The 18,043-nt window shown below is 40.9% G+C and overlaps 1 protein-coding gene across 2 annotated transcripts in view; it reads right to left on the minus strand.

Annotated features, from left to right (window-relative positions):
- Gsdme (gasdermin E) overlaps window positions 1-18,043 on the minus strand; it is a 69,363-nt gene continuing 51,320 nt past the window's right edge. For both annotated transcript variants that reach the window (XM_076566780.1, XM_006982184.4), the window contains exons 9-10: window positions 17,151-17,224; window positions 1-8,337 (exon numbers count right to left, since the gene is read on the minus strand). In XM_076566780.1, coding sequence (XP_076422895.1) covers window positions 8,104-8,337; window positions 17,151-17,224 — 308 coding nt within the window. In that variant the 3' untranslated portion in view covers window positions 1-8,103. The remainder of the gene's footprint in view (window positions 8,338-17,150; window positions 17,225-18,043) is intronic.

Consider the following 18,043-nt stretch of genomic DNA (forward strand, 5'->3'; position numbering starts at 1 on the left):
TTTTGTTTTTCCCCTCATCAAAGTTATATATCCATCTATATAAAGATATTGATATAGATATACACATACATGCATACATATGTGCATATATATAGTAGTAAGCAATATTCACACGGTATTTTTTATTCATAATAAAACACCTAAGTTACCATATTGTTAATAAAGGGAATCTTGAGGCTTTTACATTTTAATTCTAGAATTTCATAGCCAAAATATTCTTTTTCTTTTTTCTGGGACAGGAAATTATTAACAAAGTGGATCATACACTCTTAATAACTTTTTAAACCACATGTATTTGCTAAAATTATTGAATTCTCAAAGCAGCGTAAGTCAAAGCACAGTGTTTACATGGCACCTTGTGACTTAATGTTTCAATACACTGTAAGTTTGGAGAGGAATTTCAGTTCTGTGCTCTCAGGAAATGTACTGTATTCCCCGATGTACCTTCATGCTACTTCTTGAAGCCTTTCTAAGCAGCTTTGGGAAAATTATATCCACACAGCAGTCTATCCACAAATATCTCTACCCTCTTGATGCAACAGAAACAGTAGTTGCATATGTATTTATATCCTTTTCATGTGATACAAAAATGTATATTATCTGGCGTATCATCTCTGCTTAACATTGTTTCTATTATAAGTGATACTCATGATTGATGACATAATTAATCACAGATTTCTCCTAATGAAGTGATACAGTTTAGTTCACTATCCTATAGATGCCAATATTAAGAAGGTACAACTGTTTCTCAGTGAAGACTCACTGAACTTGTAACTCAAGTCCCCACCTGAGTCCATAGGAACCATCAGGCTTCATACCAGGAGTCTCCCTAGGTGTTGTGATCAAGGAAATTCATACTTCTCTCCTGGGAAGGGTCTAACATAACACATGTATTTATAATAACTGAAGATGGAAGGGCTTACAGTGGTGTTCAATAATTGGTGATAGGTAAAATATACACATACATGCATGTTCTTTGGGAAAACATTTTGTATGTGTATTCATAAATGCACTGTGGAATGAGTGTCCACATTCAGCATTCAGGGCATGGTTTTTTTACAACTAATGGCTATATGTATTTTTTCGTTTTCAAGTGTACAAATGCCTGTAGAAATGATGTCTCTGAACAAGTCATTTAACCTTTGCTAATGGAATATATTCGATGCCCTACAGTAGAATTTTCAACTTTGTGACTACTGTGCTTTTACTGTGCAGTTTCCGTTTTTGTGTTTTTAGATATCAGATGTCAAATACACCAGGAGTGTATGTTTTGGCTGACTTGATACAATTGCTGACCATAGCTCTCTAAAGTAGAAATCATTATAAACCAAATAGGACTAAACCCTAGAGTCTGGAGTCTAGTAAAGTTATTTATACAAACTGTAAAAATTTTTCCTTTAAAAGGCCAAATTAGTTATTAAACATGTTTAGAAAAAAGCTCATTAGCGGTATAATCCAATAGCTGGACATTGATTATGACAAGGTACTACTCTGGCCAAAAATGATAATTTTGCCAGGCTTAGTAATACAAGCACTCAGGAGGCTGAAGCAGGGGGATTGCAAATTGGAGGCTAGCCTGCCTGCATGGTATAACAAGGTCCTGTCTCAAAAAACAAAAGAAGAAACAACAAGGGCGTGGGGTTATAACTTTGGTAGAGTGTGTGCCTGATTAACATGTGAGATCTGGGCTTAATCCCCAGCAACACTAGAAATGATCCTTATTTCAAAAGTTAATTTAAAGTGATACTTATTTTTATGTAGAACAAGTATCATGACATAGTGATTGAAGTTGATTGCCAAGGCCACCAAATTAGTTATAATTATTTTAAATGGGTAAATTCAAAATATAAAAAGTTTAAAAATGGCAAGGAAATAGCCATCTAATTTTTGTGTCTAATGAAACGGTCCTTCATTACAGAATTAGACTGGAGGACCTTACCTCCACAGTAACTAATCTTTATACTAAATAAGAAAAGGGCAGTCCTGAAGTTTTGTGCACATAAATAGTTCATTTTTTAAAAACATGTACATATATATATACACACACACACACACAAAGCTATGTGTATAATATGTAACTATCTCCCAAAAGTAATGAATGATAAAGCTAAATGTATTTGCCCACATGTTACAGCTAGTGTTCTAAGGCTTCTAATTACTTTCAAATTCCTAGACATTCTGATCTATTTTAGATTCTTTTAAGAAGCTTTGGCTCCACCTTGAAGCTGATGCTAATCTCCTTTCTGAAGACTTTACTAGAGAAACTAAGCCCGGAAAACTGTTTTTCATTATTAGAATTTAATTTCCGTAAGAAAAAATATTTCTGGATGGAGGCCTCTTGGGAAATATTTACTTCAACTTTGAAGTGAAATTGTGCTGTAAGTTAGACTTAAAGATTACAGTGCCTGTGCACCTCCTGTTCCAAGGGATTGCTGTGAGAATTCTTATAACATCTGGAATGTATTTGGAGTTCTTGGGAGAAATTCAGTATTTTAAATAATGAGATGATTGTATATAACAATATTATTCACAGATTTTTAAGAATACATTTGATGAATAATTCAGCATCATATTGGTCTTTTTGTAAGTATATATGATACACCTGAAGATGATAATTCTATAGTTTTTTAAGGTAAGGTTATTTTTAAATTGTATTTTTGTTTTAGCTTTAAAGTTATATTCTTTTAAAAATATTTCACATTTCATCTTGTTGCTTTGTATCCTGGAGTGACTTTTGAAAAATGCACAGAATCACACGTCCTTAGTGGACTAAAAAGCGAGCGAATGATGCTCTCTTTTCTAAGGTAAGCATGGTTGCACCACTTGGGCAAAACACTACAAGATTGTCTTAAAAAACAAAACAAAAAAAAATCTCATTATAAAAGTAAAAATAGTTTGCTACTTCTGCTGACTAAGATCCTACCATGTGATTTTTAAGAACATTTAATTTCCCTCTACCTTCCACGTGTTGTGTGGGGCTAGGTTAATACCTGTCTTCATCTTCAACTCTAAGGGATGACTTGTGATGGTGATGTGGTAAGCCTTCGAGAGTACTTATTAAATGTGTTCTCTTACCTGAGGTTGCTTCTCCTTCAGTCCCTGTAAAGTCACCTCATTCTAAGGTGAAGGAGCAGATGGTGAACTGTTCGGGAAGCCATCCCCAGGGTTAAGAGAGCTCCTTGACTGAGCTGCAGTCTGGAAGACAGTCGGCCTTCCGGTGGTCCTAACCTAGGAGTCCCATTAGACTCCCAGTCCAGGTCCCTAGCTGCTAAGCAAGTCGTTCCCTAATCACACAGATTTGACATCCTCTGATGTTTACATCAGAGCATCCTGAAGCTGCTCTTCCTTATCCTTGTGCCTAAAATTTACACTGCAACCTGGTTTTACCCATAGTGTGAAGCTTAATGGGCACCTATATCTTTATTAGAAAAAAATACTTAACAGTTACATCCAATTAGTGAACCCCAAATCCAGAAAATACTTCTTTCTCTTTCTAATTGCTTATTGTCTTGTGGCTGGTGTCACAGTGATGTGATAACTGACAACCTCAGGACACAGGTCAGAATGGCCACTTTTATTGTTTTTATATTTACTTTGTTGTTTTTTAATCACTCACACAAACTGAATTAACACATCGATAGTTAAGATAAATGGCACTTATAACTTGGAAGTTGACCATTTATTTCTTATATATAAAACTACCACTTTTTTAGTCTCCTGCAATAAATAATCGTTACTACCACAGAGCAGAGATGTCCTGGGGCATAAGTATAGGACTTTGCATGTGCTGCGCATGCTCCAATACTGAGCAGTAGTCCCAGCCTTCATTTCAAAAGTCTGAAATAGTTGCCTTTATTACAATTGAGCCAAGGCAAACTGAATAGGCAGTATATACATAAATGTGATAGGCCACACCTCAAAACTAGCTTCCCTCCTCTACTAGGCAAGGTTGCCTGAGAACTTAGAGGAAACTTAAAACTAGTCAAGAAGAAAGAAAGATCACAACATTAAAAACTGTTCAGTTGGGGAGGGTAGGGGCTTAGAGATAGGGTGCTTTGCAAGTTTTGTGTACACGTGGTCCTAGGCACATCTAACACCCTAGAAACAAACAAAAACCCTTCTCAGCTATCAATTGCATTGAGCCAGAAGCCTTCCCAGTTAAGACATGATGACATCTTATGTCAGAGAGCTAGTTAATGGTAGCACTGCTAGTAAGCGTGGTCAAGTGAGAAATACCTTAGTCTTTACAGGTAGAGCCAGTTAGATGCTGTATTGTTATAGCAGGAACATGCCTTCGCAGTGAGAACTCACTCCAAGCACATAGAAATTAATAGAGGAAAAAATCCTCTAATAGCATGTGCCTGGTTCTGGTTAATGCCCAAAGGGAAAGCAGCCTCAAATAGGAAATTGTACCTGTCTTGAAAAAAAAATTCTTTCAGTCCTGGCCCCAGATTACACTTGAACAATTTAAAGAGGCAGGAGTCTGTAAGTCTAGTCAGGTGGGCAAATGGGAGATTGACACAGCAAAGATACACCAGTGTTGTCTGGGGTGCTTGTTATCCAGGATCACCTTGCCCACTTGGCAGAACTATGATAAAAGAACAGAGACCTAAGGGCAGATCAGGACTTAATGATGACTGTCACCCTGTGCCACTCACTTGACTTGCCGCCCTAGAGACACGCGTATTCTGGTATGGGGATGGGTCTCACAGCTGGTCAGTCTTAGTGAACCGTCTCAGGAGTCCTAAACTCCAGTTATGTTTAAGGAACAAAATGTTCTTTCCTGCCATTTCTGACAAGCCTGGTTAGCACACAGCTTATCTCCCAGTTCCTGTGGAGGTGGCACTCCCTAGCTAAGTCCTGCTTTGTAACTTAATATCTCCTGAGCAAGTTTATTAGTAAGTCCTTTATAACATGGCTGCTGTTAGTTCATGTTTCTCCTTCATCAATAGCTCATATGTATCTGAACATGAAATGCAAAGTAGATGATTGTTTTCACTGTATGCTATCTTATAAAAATTGATGCTGGTTTCTTATTTCTTCAGTAACACTGGTTTTTTGTTGTTTTATGTGGTTTTTTGTTTTGTTTTTTAAGTGATATCTTGCACAAAAAAAATGAGCAATATTGTTGTCTTAGTTAGGCTTGCTATTGCTATGATGAAGCACCATGACCAAAGCAGCTTGGGGAGGAAAGGTTTATTTGGCTTACACTTCCACATCACGGTTCATCGTTGAAGGAAGTCTGGGCAGGAGCTCAAGCAGGGTAGGAACTTGGAGGCAGGAGCTGATTGATGCAGAGGCCATGGAAGAACTCTGTTTACTTGTTCCCCATGGCTTGTTCAGCCTACTCTCTTATAGAACCCAGGACCACCAGCCCAGGGCTGGCACCATCCACAGTGAGCGGGGTCCTCCCCCATCAATCTCTAATTAAGAAAATGCCCTATAGGCTTGCCTGCAGCCTGATCTTATGGAGGCATTTTCTCAGTTGGGGTTCCCTCCTCTCAGATGACTAGCCTGTGTCAAGTTGACATAAAATGAGCCAGCACAAGTGTTCAGTAACAAATGAAATTTTCTGCAAGCTTTTTTGAATTGTCAGAACCCACAAAGACCATTTGATGTGAATGACTTGCTGTGGAAACTTTTTGTCTCTCCACCCCCAGTTCATTTTTGCATACCTTTCCTCCTAACACAAACACATGCTCTTTTTAACCCCACCCTCTTTAGCAACTGTAAGGAGTTTTCAGTAGAAGACAACATGCTTATAAAAGTCGAAGCTTGCCAAGCTGCTTAAGGAACTTTCTGATGAAAAGGTTTAAAAAGAAAAGTTAAGCACCCCTGCTTTCTAGATATCTGCATTACTAGTTTCTGCAAAGAGAAACATCACTGCTGTCCTTGTATACATTAATTTCCTATAATACAGTAAGTACTGATGTTTCAGAAACTCACTATAAATCTTTCAACATATTTCCACATACAGTTAAAAATTATTACAGTGTTCAGTTTGTGAGATTACATATTCCTGATAAAATGTTTTTGTGCATTTAAAGAAATACTTGTTGGAAAAATTGGTAATGTTTCATTTACAGGTAGAACTAAGAGATAAAACTACAGGATTTTTGCATTAGCTTTGATTTAAATGGATTTTTAAGTCCTTGATGTAAATTTTTCCCACGTAAATAAATTTTCACCTGCCTCTACTTTTCACCCAAGATTCCCTTTGCTGCTGTTTCTATTCTGGCTGGTGCATGATGGTGGCTTTCATAGAAAAGGATTTCAGAGTTGGGAAAGATTAAAATACAGGATCAAAGAAACAAAGACTCTGCTTAGACAGCATATGAGTCCCTCTGGCCACTTCCCATCTGCCCAGGAGAGAGAAATCCTGTGTTTCAGCAAGCAGCCCTGCTGTGGGTTGCAGCTTCACACCAGGCCTGCAGGAAGAGGGCAGGCACCCACCCACCGAAACAGCAGTGTGGCTTTGGGCAGCAGGAAGCCTTTCCAGAAGTGCCCTTTGTAGCTTTCCCATGCTGGGTTCTAGGATTCCATACCTCGTGTTCAGGAACATGCTACTTTAGGATGTTTCTGGTGTCTCCAGAAAAAAAAAAAAGTTTATTTTTTCCCATTCTTTGTGTGTGTGTGTGTGTGTGTGTGTGTGTGTGTGTGTGTGTGTGTGTGTTCATATGTGCACATAGGGGCTAGAGATGTCTTCCTCTTTTGTTCTCCAGGGTTTTTTTTCCCCATTGTTTGTGTGTGTGCGCGTGTGTTCACGTGCACATAGAGGGTAGAGATGTCTTTCTGGTATCTCTGCCTTCCAGTGATGGTATCACAGAGGTGATCACAGTGCCTGGCAGTCTACATAGGTGCCAGAGACCCAACTGAGGTTCCCATGCTTGACCAACAATCACTTACCCTTTCATGTTTTCTATTTTATATGACCCATCATTGGAAGGATAATATAAAACTCCAACCAGAATATAAAGGTAAGGAAGTAACTCTTTTTGCCTTTTGTCCCAATCTCAAAAGTCTCTGAATTGCAATGCACCACTGCTAGGTTTCCCCTGAATTCTAGACATGCATTCCCATGCCCATACATGTGTGTTTTCCGCCTGTAGATTCATGTATGTTCTGTTCATAGCTTGCTCTTCATGTCTTAGGTCAGAAATAATTGAGTCACAGTACCAACTTTGCACAACTACATACATTTGCATTTCCTTCCTAATTTATGATCAGTTTATTTCTGAGCAGTGCTGCTGGTACAACTTTAGCCCTGTAAAAGAGAGCTGCATGAGGTGGAGTCTCATTTTATTTCATTTTTGTTACTCTTCCTTAGAATCTGAAGGGACCGCATGGGCGAAGTGGAGATGGAAACTACATGCTAACATGCATCTCCCTGCTGCTTCTGCCCAGAGGCATTGAATCTGATCTATAGTAACAAATACTTTCAGTGGAATCGGGAGGCTTGGGGAGACTATCCAAAACTGCTGAAGCAGAAGGACATCAAAACAGAATAGCAAACTTTACGTAGTTCAGAATTTCCTTTGATAGAAATTGCAACATGTGACAAATTCTCAGAATGCACTGGAATTGTTCTAGACATAGTATGTTCATCAAAGCGTAACAAAGTCAAATAAAAGGAATTCATCTAAATCCCCACATTGAGGTGGGTAAAGTCAGATGACCTTAATATAATATTGTTTCATATACTCTGGTAGCATTTAAAGTTTCCCAGTCATCAAGTAATGTACAGCATGTCTGAAAGAAGAGAAATTGCTTTCCTGTAGCATTCATAGCCTAAGATGAATGTTGAGGTCTCAGACTCTCCTGTTTTTGTATAACAGGAGTGAGTGGAAAATAAAGTGACCGATGAGTCGAGTACAAAGCCCTTGACACTTCCCTCAATGACACAGATGTTGGAATCTACCATGGTTACCAGGGGTCACTGTTTATTGGCACACCAAGCCTCTGATGAAAATAAACCATTCACAATGCTTGCAGACATTCAGTGTGGAAAGTCACCACTCTTAGCCCAAAATCCTAAAGTATTTTCTCAGTTCTAAAAAGTACCCAGCCTTGGCCAGTAGCACATACTTCTGACAGGCAAAGACATTATTCGTGTTCTTTGCTTAGAGTGCAAAGCCCACTTAGAGTGATATGAAGAATTAGTGGGAAGATGCAGGAGTCCTTCAGGATGGTGGCTTTAATGGACAACTGCATCCTCTCCAGGGCAATGTCGGCAGAGGCAAACAAACGCTGCACAATCTCAAATTTCTCAGTATCTCTCAGGGGAGCCAAGGTGGGGTCTTCAAAATCACATACTCTGTCATCAGACAGAGCGTCGAGCTGAAATGACAAATTTAAACAAACTTCAAAATGTCCCAGAAAATCCAATTAGATTATTTTTTTAAAGTCTCCCAAATAGGACAGTAAAACCATTAAATGTAGCAAGATACATGTTTCTTCACGCTAAGACCTTAGTTAGGCCTGTTTTTCCTTGACTGTATCCCTGTCTGAATCCCCATTGTGTTACACCTTCTAGACCCATTAGCCCAGTAGACTAGAGAAATCATCATGTGCCTTTTGTATGCCACATACAAGGATTCATCTGGCTTTACTGATAAACGTGTACATTTTTATGGGCTGTATTAGAGTAATTATATATATATAATCTGTAATAAAAAATCAGGGCAATAAGATACACTTCTAATTATTGTGAAATATGGGTGGTTTATCTGTTACCTACTGTGTTAAAGAAGATCCAGAAGTATCCTTCCTGTCCGTGGTTTGAAGCTCATTATAACTCCATCCACCCTCCCCACTGCTTGTCTGAATCTAGTGGTCACTATTCTACTCTGTTCTTCTAAGAGTTTGACTTAGTATTTCCACAAATGCATGAGAGTGTGTGTCCTGTGTCTGGCCTGTTTCATTCAACAATGACCTCCAGTTTCAGCCATGTTGCTGCCAATAAATAACGTGGTTTAGTTTCTTACAAGTGAATAATATTCCACTGTACATTTATCTACATATTCTTTGGCCTTCATCTACTGAGAAGCATCAGGGCTATTTTCACATTTTAGCTATGTGAATAGGCTCAACAAACATGGGAGTGCACATCTATGATATTTCATCTTCAGATAGACATGGGAACGTTCACAATTTCAGCCATTTTTAGTGTCTGGAGGATTGTTTTGTTTTCTATAATGGCTGTACTAACTACATTCTTTCCAATAGTATGTAAGAGTTTACCTTTTTCTATATCTTCTCTAGCATTTCTTATATCTTTTTATGATAGTTATTTTAATGAGGGTGACATGCTACTTCTTTGCAATTTTGATTTGTGTTTCCATGGTGATCAGACAGACAGCATTTTTTTCATGTACTAGCAATTTGTCTATCTTTTGAGAAGTATCCATTTAGGTTTTTAGCTCATTTTTAAATTGGATTGTTTTTATGGCATTATGGCCTTTTGAGTTTCTAGTATTTTCCAAATGAATCCCTTATCAGAAGATGGTTTGTAAATACTTTTCTCATGGTGTGTTATATTTTGCTATTGCTGTTGAGTTCAGTTGAGAATATTTGTATGTGAGTCTGTGGCTATCTTCTTGTCTCCTCTGGGTATCTAGAGAATGCATTCCTCCAGTTTCAACTTCTAAACCATGGAAGCAGCATTGGCATTAGCTCTTGGTTCATTGTTTTTGTAAATTTCAGCAGTGACGTCACCAAGTCCTGTACCATCTTTAGGAATATCACTTATTGTTTCCATCTCATTATTGGTCTATTTAGATTTTGTATTTCTCTTGATTCACTTCTGAGTTAACTCTGTTGTAGGTTTTCCAGTTGTGTAGCATTGTGGTTGTTGTAGTCATTCCTTGTGATCCTGTGTTTCTGTGGTGGTGTGCGATGTCTCCTTTCAGTCTACCCTACTGCCACCGACACAGCCTGATTTGACAATTTTACTTTCCTTTCAAAACCCCCAGTTGTCTCACTGGTTTTTGTGGGGTTTTTGTTTTGTTGAGCAAGGGTCTCAATTTGTATCGCTGGCTGTTTTGTAACTCACTGTGTAGATCAGGCTGGCCTGGAAAGTACAGAGATCCTCCTGCCTCTGCCTCCATTGGGGTTAAAGGTGTGTATCACCACACCCAACTCTTCTGTATTTTTAAGTTTTGATTTTCTGCTAAGATTTGGGTTTTGGTTTGTCCTTGTTTTTCTACCTCCTTGAGATGCAGCGGTTGGTCAGTTGCCTTAGATCTTTCTGTTGTCTGATGGATGCTGTTACTATTTGAAAGTTCCCTTTCACTGCTGTGTTTGCTGTGGATCATGGGTCTTGTTGAGTTCCTTGATTTCTTTCTAGAATTTCTCTGGTTATCTATTAGTCACTAGGAACATGTATTTTTATAATTTCTGTTCTTGGTTTCTTTTTTAAGTTTTATTCCCTTGTGACCTCCAAAGATACATAATATGCTTACTTCCTGTGCTGACCATGGACTTCAGGGTAGAAATACAGGGAGGTCGTGAGTTAACTGACAGGTGACAAGGTTAGGGTGTGTGTGTGGATAGCTGGATTTAGAAAGAAGAGATGAGCATGATTGTGCCTTTATTTTTTTTATAAGAGAGATTCCTAGAGCATGTGTCTTCAGGGGTAATAATGGTTTCTAAAAAATATTTTTAAAGGAACAGAATTAAGCATGAATTAGCTCTTAAGTAGAAACTATAAAGTAATGGCTGAATTATAGTGGCACCAGCTAGCACCTCCATCATTTTCAGTGGTCTTATAAAGACAAAACAAACAAAAAACCTCTTCGAGACTAAACTGCTGTGAAAAAAAGACTTAGTTTAGCTACATTGATTTCTTTTTTCAGTTAAAAATCTGAGTACTTTGGCCCTTTGATTTAATGTGGTGTAAAACTGCAGTGTACAAAAAGGTTTAGTTATCAGTGTATTGTATCTAATGATTCATTTGTAGCCATCGACTCTAAGGCAGTAGTTCTCAACCTTTGGCTCTAACGAAGCAGTTCTTAACCTATGGGTCGAGACCCCACAGGAGGTTGCATATCAAATATTTACATTACAATTCATAACAGTAGTAAAGTTAGTAATGAAGAAACAACAAGATAATTTTATGGTTGGGGGTCACAACAGCATGAGGCACTGTATTAAAGGGTTGTAGCATTAGGAGGGTTGAGAACCACTGCTAAGGCCTTTATTCAGAAACTAACCCATGAGAGCTGGAGAGGTGGCTCAGCAGTTAAGCACACTTCGTTCTTGAAGAGGACCCTTGGTTCCTAGTACCCACATGGTGGGTGCCTCCTGAGCCAAAGGGACCATTGAGGGAATCCGGCATACATATGCTGTATATAGACACATGCAGACAACACAGTCATCAGATGAATACAATTTAAAAAAGAAAACTAGCAGAAAGATTTACCCTGAGTTATGTCTTGGGGGCATGAGTGACCACTGACTCAGGCTTTAGAGCACTAATGAAGTTCTACTGAATTCAAAACTGAGCAGATGGGTGCTGCAGCATGTGGCTAATGTGCAGATAATAAGGCTAATGGAGGGTAGTAAGCCATGGGGTAAAAGATTGCACACTATGGACGCAGACCAGCTTTAGCTTAGAGGAGGGTGAAACAGAGTGGGTTATGAAGAAACTTCTTCCTCTTCAAGACAGTTGTTTCTAAGAGTGCACCCATAAAATAACATGTGTCCCTCAGAATTGTTTGGCTGGTTTATATATCATGTCTGACATCCCCTGTCGGTGCCTTGGCTTCATCAAATCCTTTACCACTGCAAGAACCCTGAGTACCCTTTCCCTGAATTTGATTCTCAGCCTGTCTGTCTGTCTTGTGCCCTTTCTTATTCCTGATATAACAGGGTTGAATGTGGATAACTGGTTATTCTTGATTTCTTTCTTAATCTTCAAATTTAAAAAAAAAAATTGCATTGAGACTTATTTGTGGCCTAACATGCTCTAGTCTTGAGTAGTACATGTTCTGGTAAGAATGAGTTTGCTGCTAGCGCTGATAGTTAAGCTGCCCTGTAACTGCTAATGCTCACTTGTAGACTGAGGTGTTTAAATTCGTGTTTAAATGTGCTGCCCATGGTGGAAAAAGAAGGGAAGTCCCTGACTGCACCTGTGTTCATCTCTGCTTTCACATCCATGGTTGTTTTGGCTATGGGATTGGTAATGTTGGATCCATATATATTTGCACTTATGCACCTGGTTGCTGAACTGATCTATTTAGGAATATTTAGTGGTTGCATTCTCTCTCTAGTTTTTCATTTCAAGTCCACTTTACCCTATGATAATATGAGTATAACTCTTGCTTGCTTTTGTTTTCCAAAAACAAAACGGAGTTGTTTGGGTGCTTTATTTCCCCCATCCTTTTTAATACACTGTCTTAGCTAGAAGAGACACCATGACCAAGGCAATTCTTATAAAGGAGAACATTTAACTGGGGTGGCTTACAGTTCAGAGGTTTAGTGCATTGTCATCATGGTGGGACATGGCAGTGTGCAGGCAGACACGGTGCTGGAGAAGGAACTGAGAGTTCTACATCTTGATCCACAGGCAGCAGAAGCAACTGTGTACCACGCTAGGCACAGCGTGAGCACAGGAGACCTCAAAGCACGCCCCCACAGTGACACACTTCCTCCAACAAGCCCACACCTCCTAATAGTGCCACTCCCTATGGGCCAAGCATTCAAATACGAGTCAGTCTATGGGGACCATACCTGTTTAATCCACCACATACACATACATCCGTAAATGGATTTCTTGTGTCTGTGGACAGCATATAGTTGAATCTGGTGGATGGTACTTTTGTTTTTTTGAGATAGGACTCATGCAGCCCAGACTGCCCTTAAACTTTACATGTAATGGAAGATGCCTCCACATCCCAGTTTCTAGGATTATAAGCATTCACCACCATGCCCAGCTCTTTCTTACTGTTTTTTATTTTCACTAATTCAGCTAGTCTATTAGTTGGTGAATTTAATTAATTTATATTCCATGTCATTATGTTGCATAATTTTTCTTGTACAGATTTGTTTGCCTGTCACTTTTGTGATTTGGGGATGCACTGTCATGCCGAGGTTTTAGTGTTACTCCTTCCTTTCATGTGTCTGTTTTGCTAGTGGGGTTTATATATCACATACTTTGAAAGATAGGCACCTAATCTTTGTAGTGTGGTATTTACTCCCATTAGTATTTTTTACAGCACTGGTCCCGTGGTCCTGAATTCCCTTGGTCTCTGCTTGTGTGGCACCATCTTTGCCCTCTGCACCTTTGAAGGCTAAGGTTTCCTGGCTGACAGTTACTTTGTCAGTATTTAGAGCAGACCGTGCTGTCTCCTTCCATCCAGGGCATCCCTTGCATGACTTGTTTTGCTTTTCCTTCTCTCATGATTTTGATGTGTCGACTAGACTGTGCCTTGGTGAGGACATCCTCTGCTTATTAATTTAGTTGGGGTCTTTTAAGTTCTGGTGTGTAGATATCTGTCTCTCTGAAGATTTGAGAAGTTTTCAGCTATTGTTTCAGGGAACTAGTTCTTAAATGACTCTTTTCCTTCCCCTCTGGAATCCCCACAGTGCAAATAGTTGTTCACATAATTCTGTCCTAGGTGTCTTGTAGCTTTTCTCCATTCCCCACGCCAGCCCCCCTGTCTTACTGAAGTAATTGGAAGCATTATCCTTAGGTTCTGCCGTGTTTCCCTGCGCTGCTTCCTGCCTGGTGTCAGAGCTTTGTGTGTTTTATTGCACTGACTGGATATGTTAGCTCCAGAATTAAGAGTCTTTGTTAGTTTTTTTAAGTAAGATTTCTAAGTTTTAATTTCTCATTTATATCCTGAACTATTTTTTTCTTCTCTGTATTATTTTGTTTATATTCTTTTGGAGCTCATTAATGTTTTCTTGGGATCGTTACTGTAAACTCTCTTCAGACTTCCTTCTAAGAGATTATTTTTAGAGAGCAGCTACTCTCTTTGGCTTGTTCTCTGCATCCTGTACATCTGTGGAACATCCAATATTTTGAAGCACTTCCTGCAGGAATTTTTGTTGATTTAAATGTCAGCTGGATGGATAGTCAGGCTTCAGTTACACATGAGCTCAAAGGTGTAGCTGCCATGCAGTGCCTCATTTGGCTCCCATCGTTAGGATCTGGGGTGCAGCAACAGTCCTAACCACAGTAGTTCATGAAGGTAGCTGTAGGGCTTTGCCCTGAGTACAGGTTTCCAAGAGTGCATTCTGTTGCTGTGGACTCGCTGGTATGAGATGCAGAAAGAACTGTCCCCAGGTCTGTACAGGTGAGCATAGATCATACCAAGAGTTGTGGGAGATGCTTGGGTCTGTCATACCAACGCCCACAATTCTAGAGCCGCAGGCTGGAACCATCTCCTTTCTCCAGGTCTTACCAGATAAATATCTCTGGGAGCCATGGAACTTAAGGTTTTGAAACATAATGGAGCCCTTCCCTAGTCCCATGGGGGTGATTAAAGTTGCTGGGGCTTTATAACTACTTTTAGTGGAGATGTGGGATCCAGACAGTACCTCCTTCAGGATCCAAGACATAAGCACAAGTTTTACTCAGTACCAGCAGCCCTAACCCAAAGTCAGTGGACTATGGAAGACAAGTTCCTTGGGTCTTCCCAATAGTTCTGGTTTCCATGCTTGGAGGTACAGAGCATGAGGGAGAATTCCTCTTTGTGTCGTGGGTTAATGTGAGTGGTGTGCAAGCCTGTCCTTTGGTGTCTGCGGTCTGGCCGCAAGGCCAGGCTGGAAATATACCTAGATCATGCAAAGAATAAGTAATGGAGAGGCTAATACTTCTGACATTGTTTGCCATGAAGCTGAAGACCACAGATGTGATCCCAGCTACAAGCCTGAGTGGTGCTGAGGCGTTTTGCACCATCAGCTACAGTTCCAAAACTGTAGGCACAAAAGTTCCCTAGTGCCCCCTGTGGGTAGGTGCAGGTTGGGGCCCTGATCACTGGAATCTTGGAGCTGCAGGACCTGACTGGGAACTTGGCTAGCTCCTGGTAGACAGGTGCAAATGAAGCTAGGGCTTCACAGAGCAGCTACAGCCCCACAGCCTCCAAGTTGTAGGCTGAGGAGGAGATGGCTGCCACGCATACAACTATGGTACTTCAGAGCCTGAAGTAGCCAAATGCAGAGCGCACTGCCATCCACCCAGTGTGGGCACAGGACCCAAGGTCTGTTACAAGGTAAGAGCCCTGCTGATTATGAGAGGCCCAGCTCAGGTGACCGCCTTCTTTGGAGCCCTGTTTACCCAAGCCAGTTACTCAAAGTGGACATAAAGCTGCAAGGTCTCTGGCTTGGGCAGGTAGAGTTGCAGGCTTGTAGAACAGTGAGGCCTGCGGCCATTTCCATTCTTCCTCGGGCAGCATCAGGGTTAGTGAAGGGCAGGGCACATACAACAGGCACTTCCCACGAGGTGTAATGTTCCAGTCACTTTTTTCTAATTGTAGAGTTCTGCAATACACAGTTTGTTTGTTCTGCTCTGGGGCAGGTATGAACTCACCACTTGGCCATTGGTGGTTTTGTTTATTACTGTAAATGGCAATATTAGAATTTCTTAGATATTTGGATGAACTCAAGTGTAGGCACTGTCATTTGTTAATTGTGTTTCCTGCTTCAAGAACCTTTGCCCTTGCTGTTCTCTATCCTTTGGGGATGTTTTCTAGATTTCTCTAATGATCAAATCTACCCTCTTACCAGTTCACAGCACATGGTTAGTATATCTGACACTGTTTGCCCAAAACCCTTAAAGAAGATTTCAGAGTTACCTGGGCCTTCAAACAGGGCTGCAGATCGACTGTGTGCCCTTTTCTAGGTAAGTCACTGTAAGAAGTACACAATGCTCCACGCTTGCAGGAGCCTGGCTCTTCTAAAGAGAGCAGTGGGAAATCTACAGAGATTACCTGAGAAACCTAGGAAGATCTTCCTTTAAAGAAACCTGTTTTGTCTGCTGAGCAGCCTCCAAAAAGCAGGCAGGTGCATCTGCAGGCATCAGGAGTCCATCCATTTTGGAACTGGTTCATTGCTGGTCATGGGACATCAGCCAAAGTCAGAGCCAGAGCCAGAGCTGACTGCAAAGGGGTGCTAAGTGAGTTCATTAGGGCCTGGCTCCCATAGCACAAGTTTCTCTTTGTGTACTTCCTGAATGGCTTTAATTAGTCCCTAAATACTCAAGAAACAGACTTTGGAAGTGCTGAGCACTCTCTGCTGCAAGAGGGAACAGAGCTGTTTTGCTCATCATCTCATACAATTAGGACAATTATATCATTTCTATAATCAAACTACACCAGCAGCCATCACCCTCAGCTGGTCTGAGATATGGTGGCATGCTTCCAAGTAGTTGAGTATACCCTGGGGCACAGAATCTGGTCGATTCTGATGGCACCTGCCCAGCTGTGTGATAAGATAGTGCTCTTGACTTCTGACACATCCTCCATGCAGAACAACATCCAAGACCATGTACATGGTTTGGTATTCCCAGAGGACATGCAGAACGAAGGTAGGTAGGCCTGTCTAGGCAGTCTGCATCGCCAGCTTTGCTCTATAGGGTAACAGTGGAGCCAACACAGACTGTGAGAGGAGCTGCCTCTGGGCATTCTGGGGCAGCCTGTTGCTGGTCCCTCTGCTAACTGCCCTCTCTGTAACGAGAACTTAGCTCCACTCTGGGGCTAGACTCATTACTGATCACTTGCTCTTGCAGTGATATTTCCAGAGAGCACCAAGCTGCTGATATTGTAAGAGGATGGAAGAAGCTATGTCTCCTCCAGACAGCAGCCCTCAGTGCTTCCTGGCAAATCTGACACAAGGCAGCTTCAAACCATCCCACACACTGCAGTGACCAACAAGAGAGTGTTGGGCCTCACAGTACTGAGCTATGGCCAAGTCTCCAAACTGGGGAAAGCACATGATTTGGAGTCTGCACACTGGGCTGCTTTGCTAGCCAGTTCATTGAACACTTTGTTCTGGACCTCAAACATCCCACAGCACCCATGTGTTAATGCTAACACGTGCTTACACTGTCTCAAGCTGAGAAACTAGAGGTGTTTCACCAGCTGGATAGCCTCTGTCCCTCCTCATCCCCGTTCCTTTCCACCCCACTGTCCCATCTGAAGGTTCCTTACCAGGTGACGCAGCATACGAATAATGTGGAGTTTACAGCATGTCCCCAGGAGAATTGTGGCATTATCTGGCATTTCTGTAGAAGACATGCATTGTGGTCATGGTCACTGTCAAAAACAAGTTTGTGGATGCCAAGCATGGTGATGCATGCCTATAAACTCATCATTTGAGAGGTTAGGCAGAAGAATCACAAGTTTGAGGCAAGCCTGAACTATGCAGTGAGTCCTTGTATTAAAAAGCACATTTCATCCATCCCTATGTGCCCAATTTATATTTCATTACTTTGCTACCACCAGTTAGAGAAAGTAAATGTGTGACCAGGCCAGGTGTGGTGGCATACCCTTAATCCCAGCACTTGGGAGGCAGAAGCAGGCAGTCTCTGGGTTCTAGGTCAGCCAGAGCTCCACACTCTCAGAAACAAGAGTGTGGTCACATTTGAAGGCAGTGCTGGTTTTCTGTATGATCTTCCAGAGAATCTAGTCACCAGAGCATGTTCGTTGACATCAAATTTGCTAGCCAGAAAGAAGGGCATGGGCTCTGGGAAAGAATAATTGGCTCAAAAAAGCAGTGCTGGAGTGGTTAGAGCACTTCCAGGTAACTAGGCTGGAGCTTGTTTTGTTTCTGGTTTTCTAAGACGTTCTTGCTATGTGACCCAGCATAGCCTCGAATTTGCAGTAACCCTGCCTCTTCCAAGTACTGGGATTGACAGGCATGTAAATATATAACATGTAAGGCCATAGCTCAGTGTGCCTCTAGAAGCTGTCCGTTTGACACACTAGAGGGCACCACACAAACAAACCAGTCCCTTTGGGAAAGAAAGCTCCAAGAGGACTAATCATGACACAACAAAGTTGAGTCAGAATTGTAGGGCTACACCAGAGGGACCTGCCAGCTC

This window comes from Peromyscus maniculatus, chromosome 3, assembly GCF_049852395.1.
Source record: "Peromyscus maniculatus bairdii isolate BWxNUB_F1_BW_parent chromosome 3, HU_Pman_BW_mat_3.1, whole genome shotgun sequence".
NCBI lineage: Eukaryota > Metazoa > Chordata > Mammalia > Rodentia > Cricetidae > Peromyscus > Peromyscus maniculatus.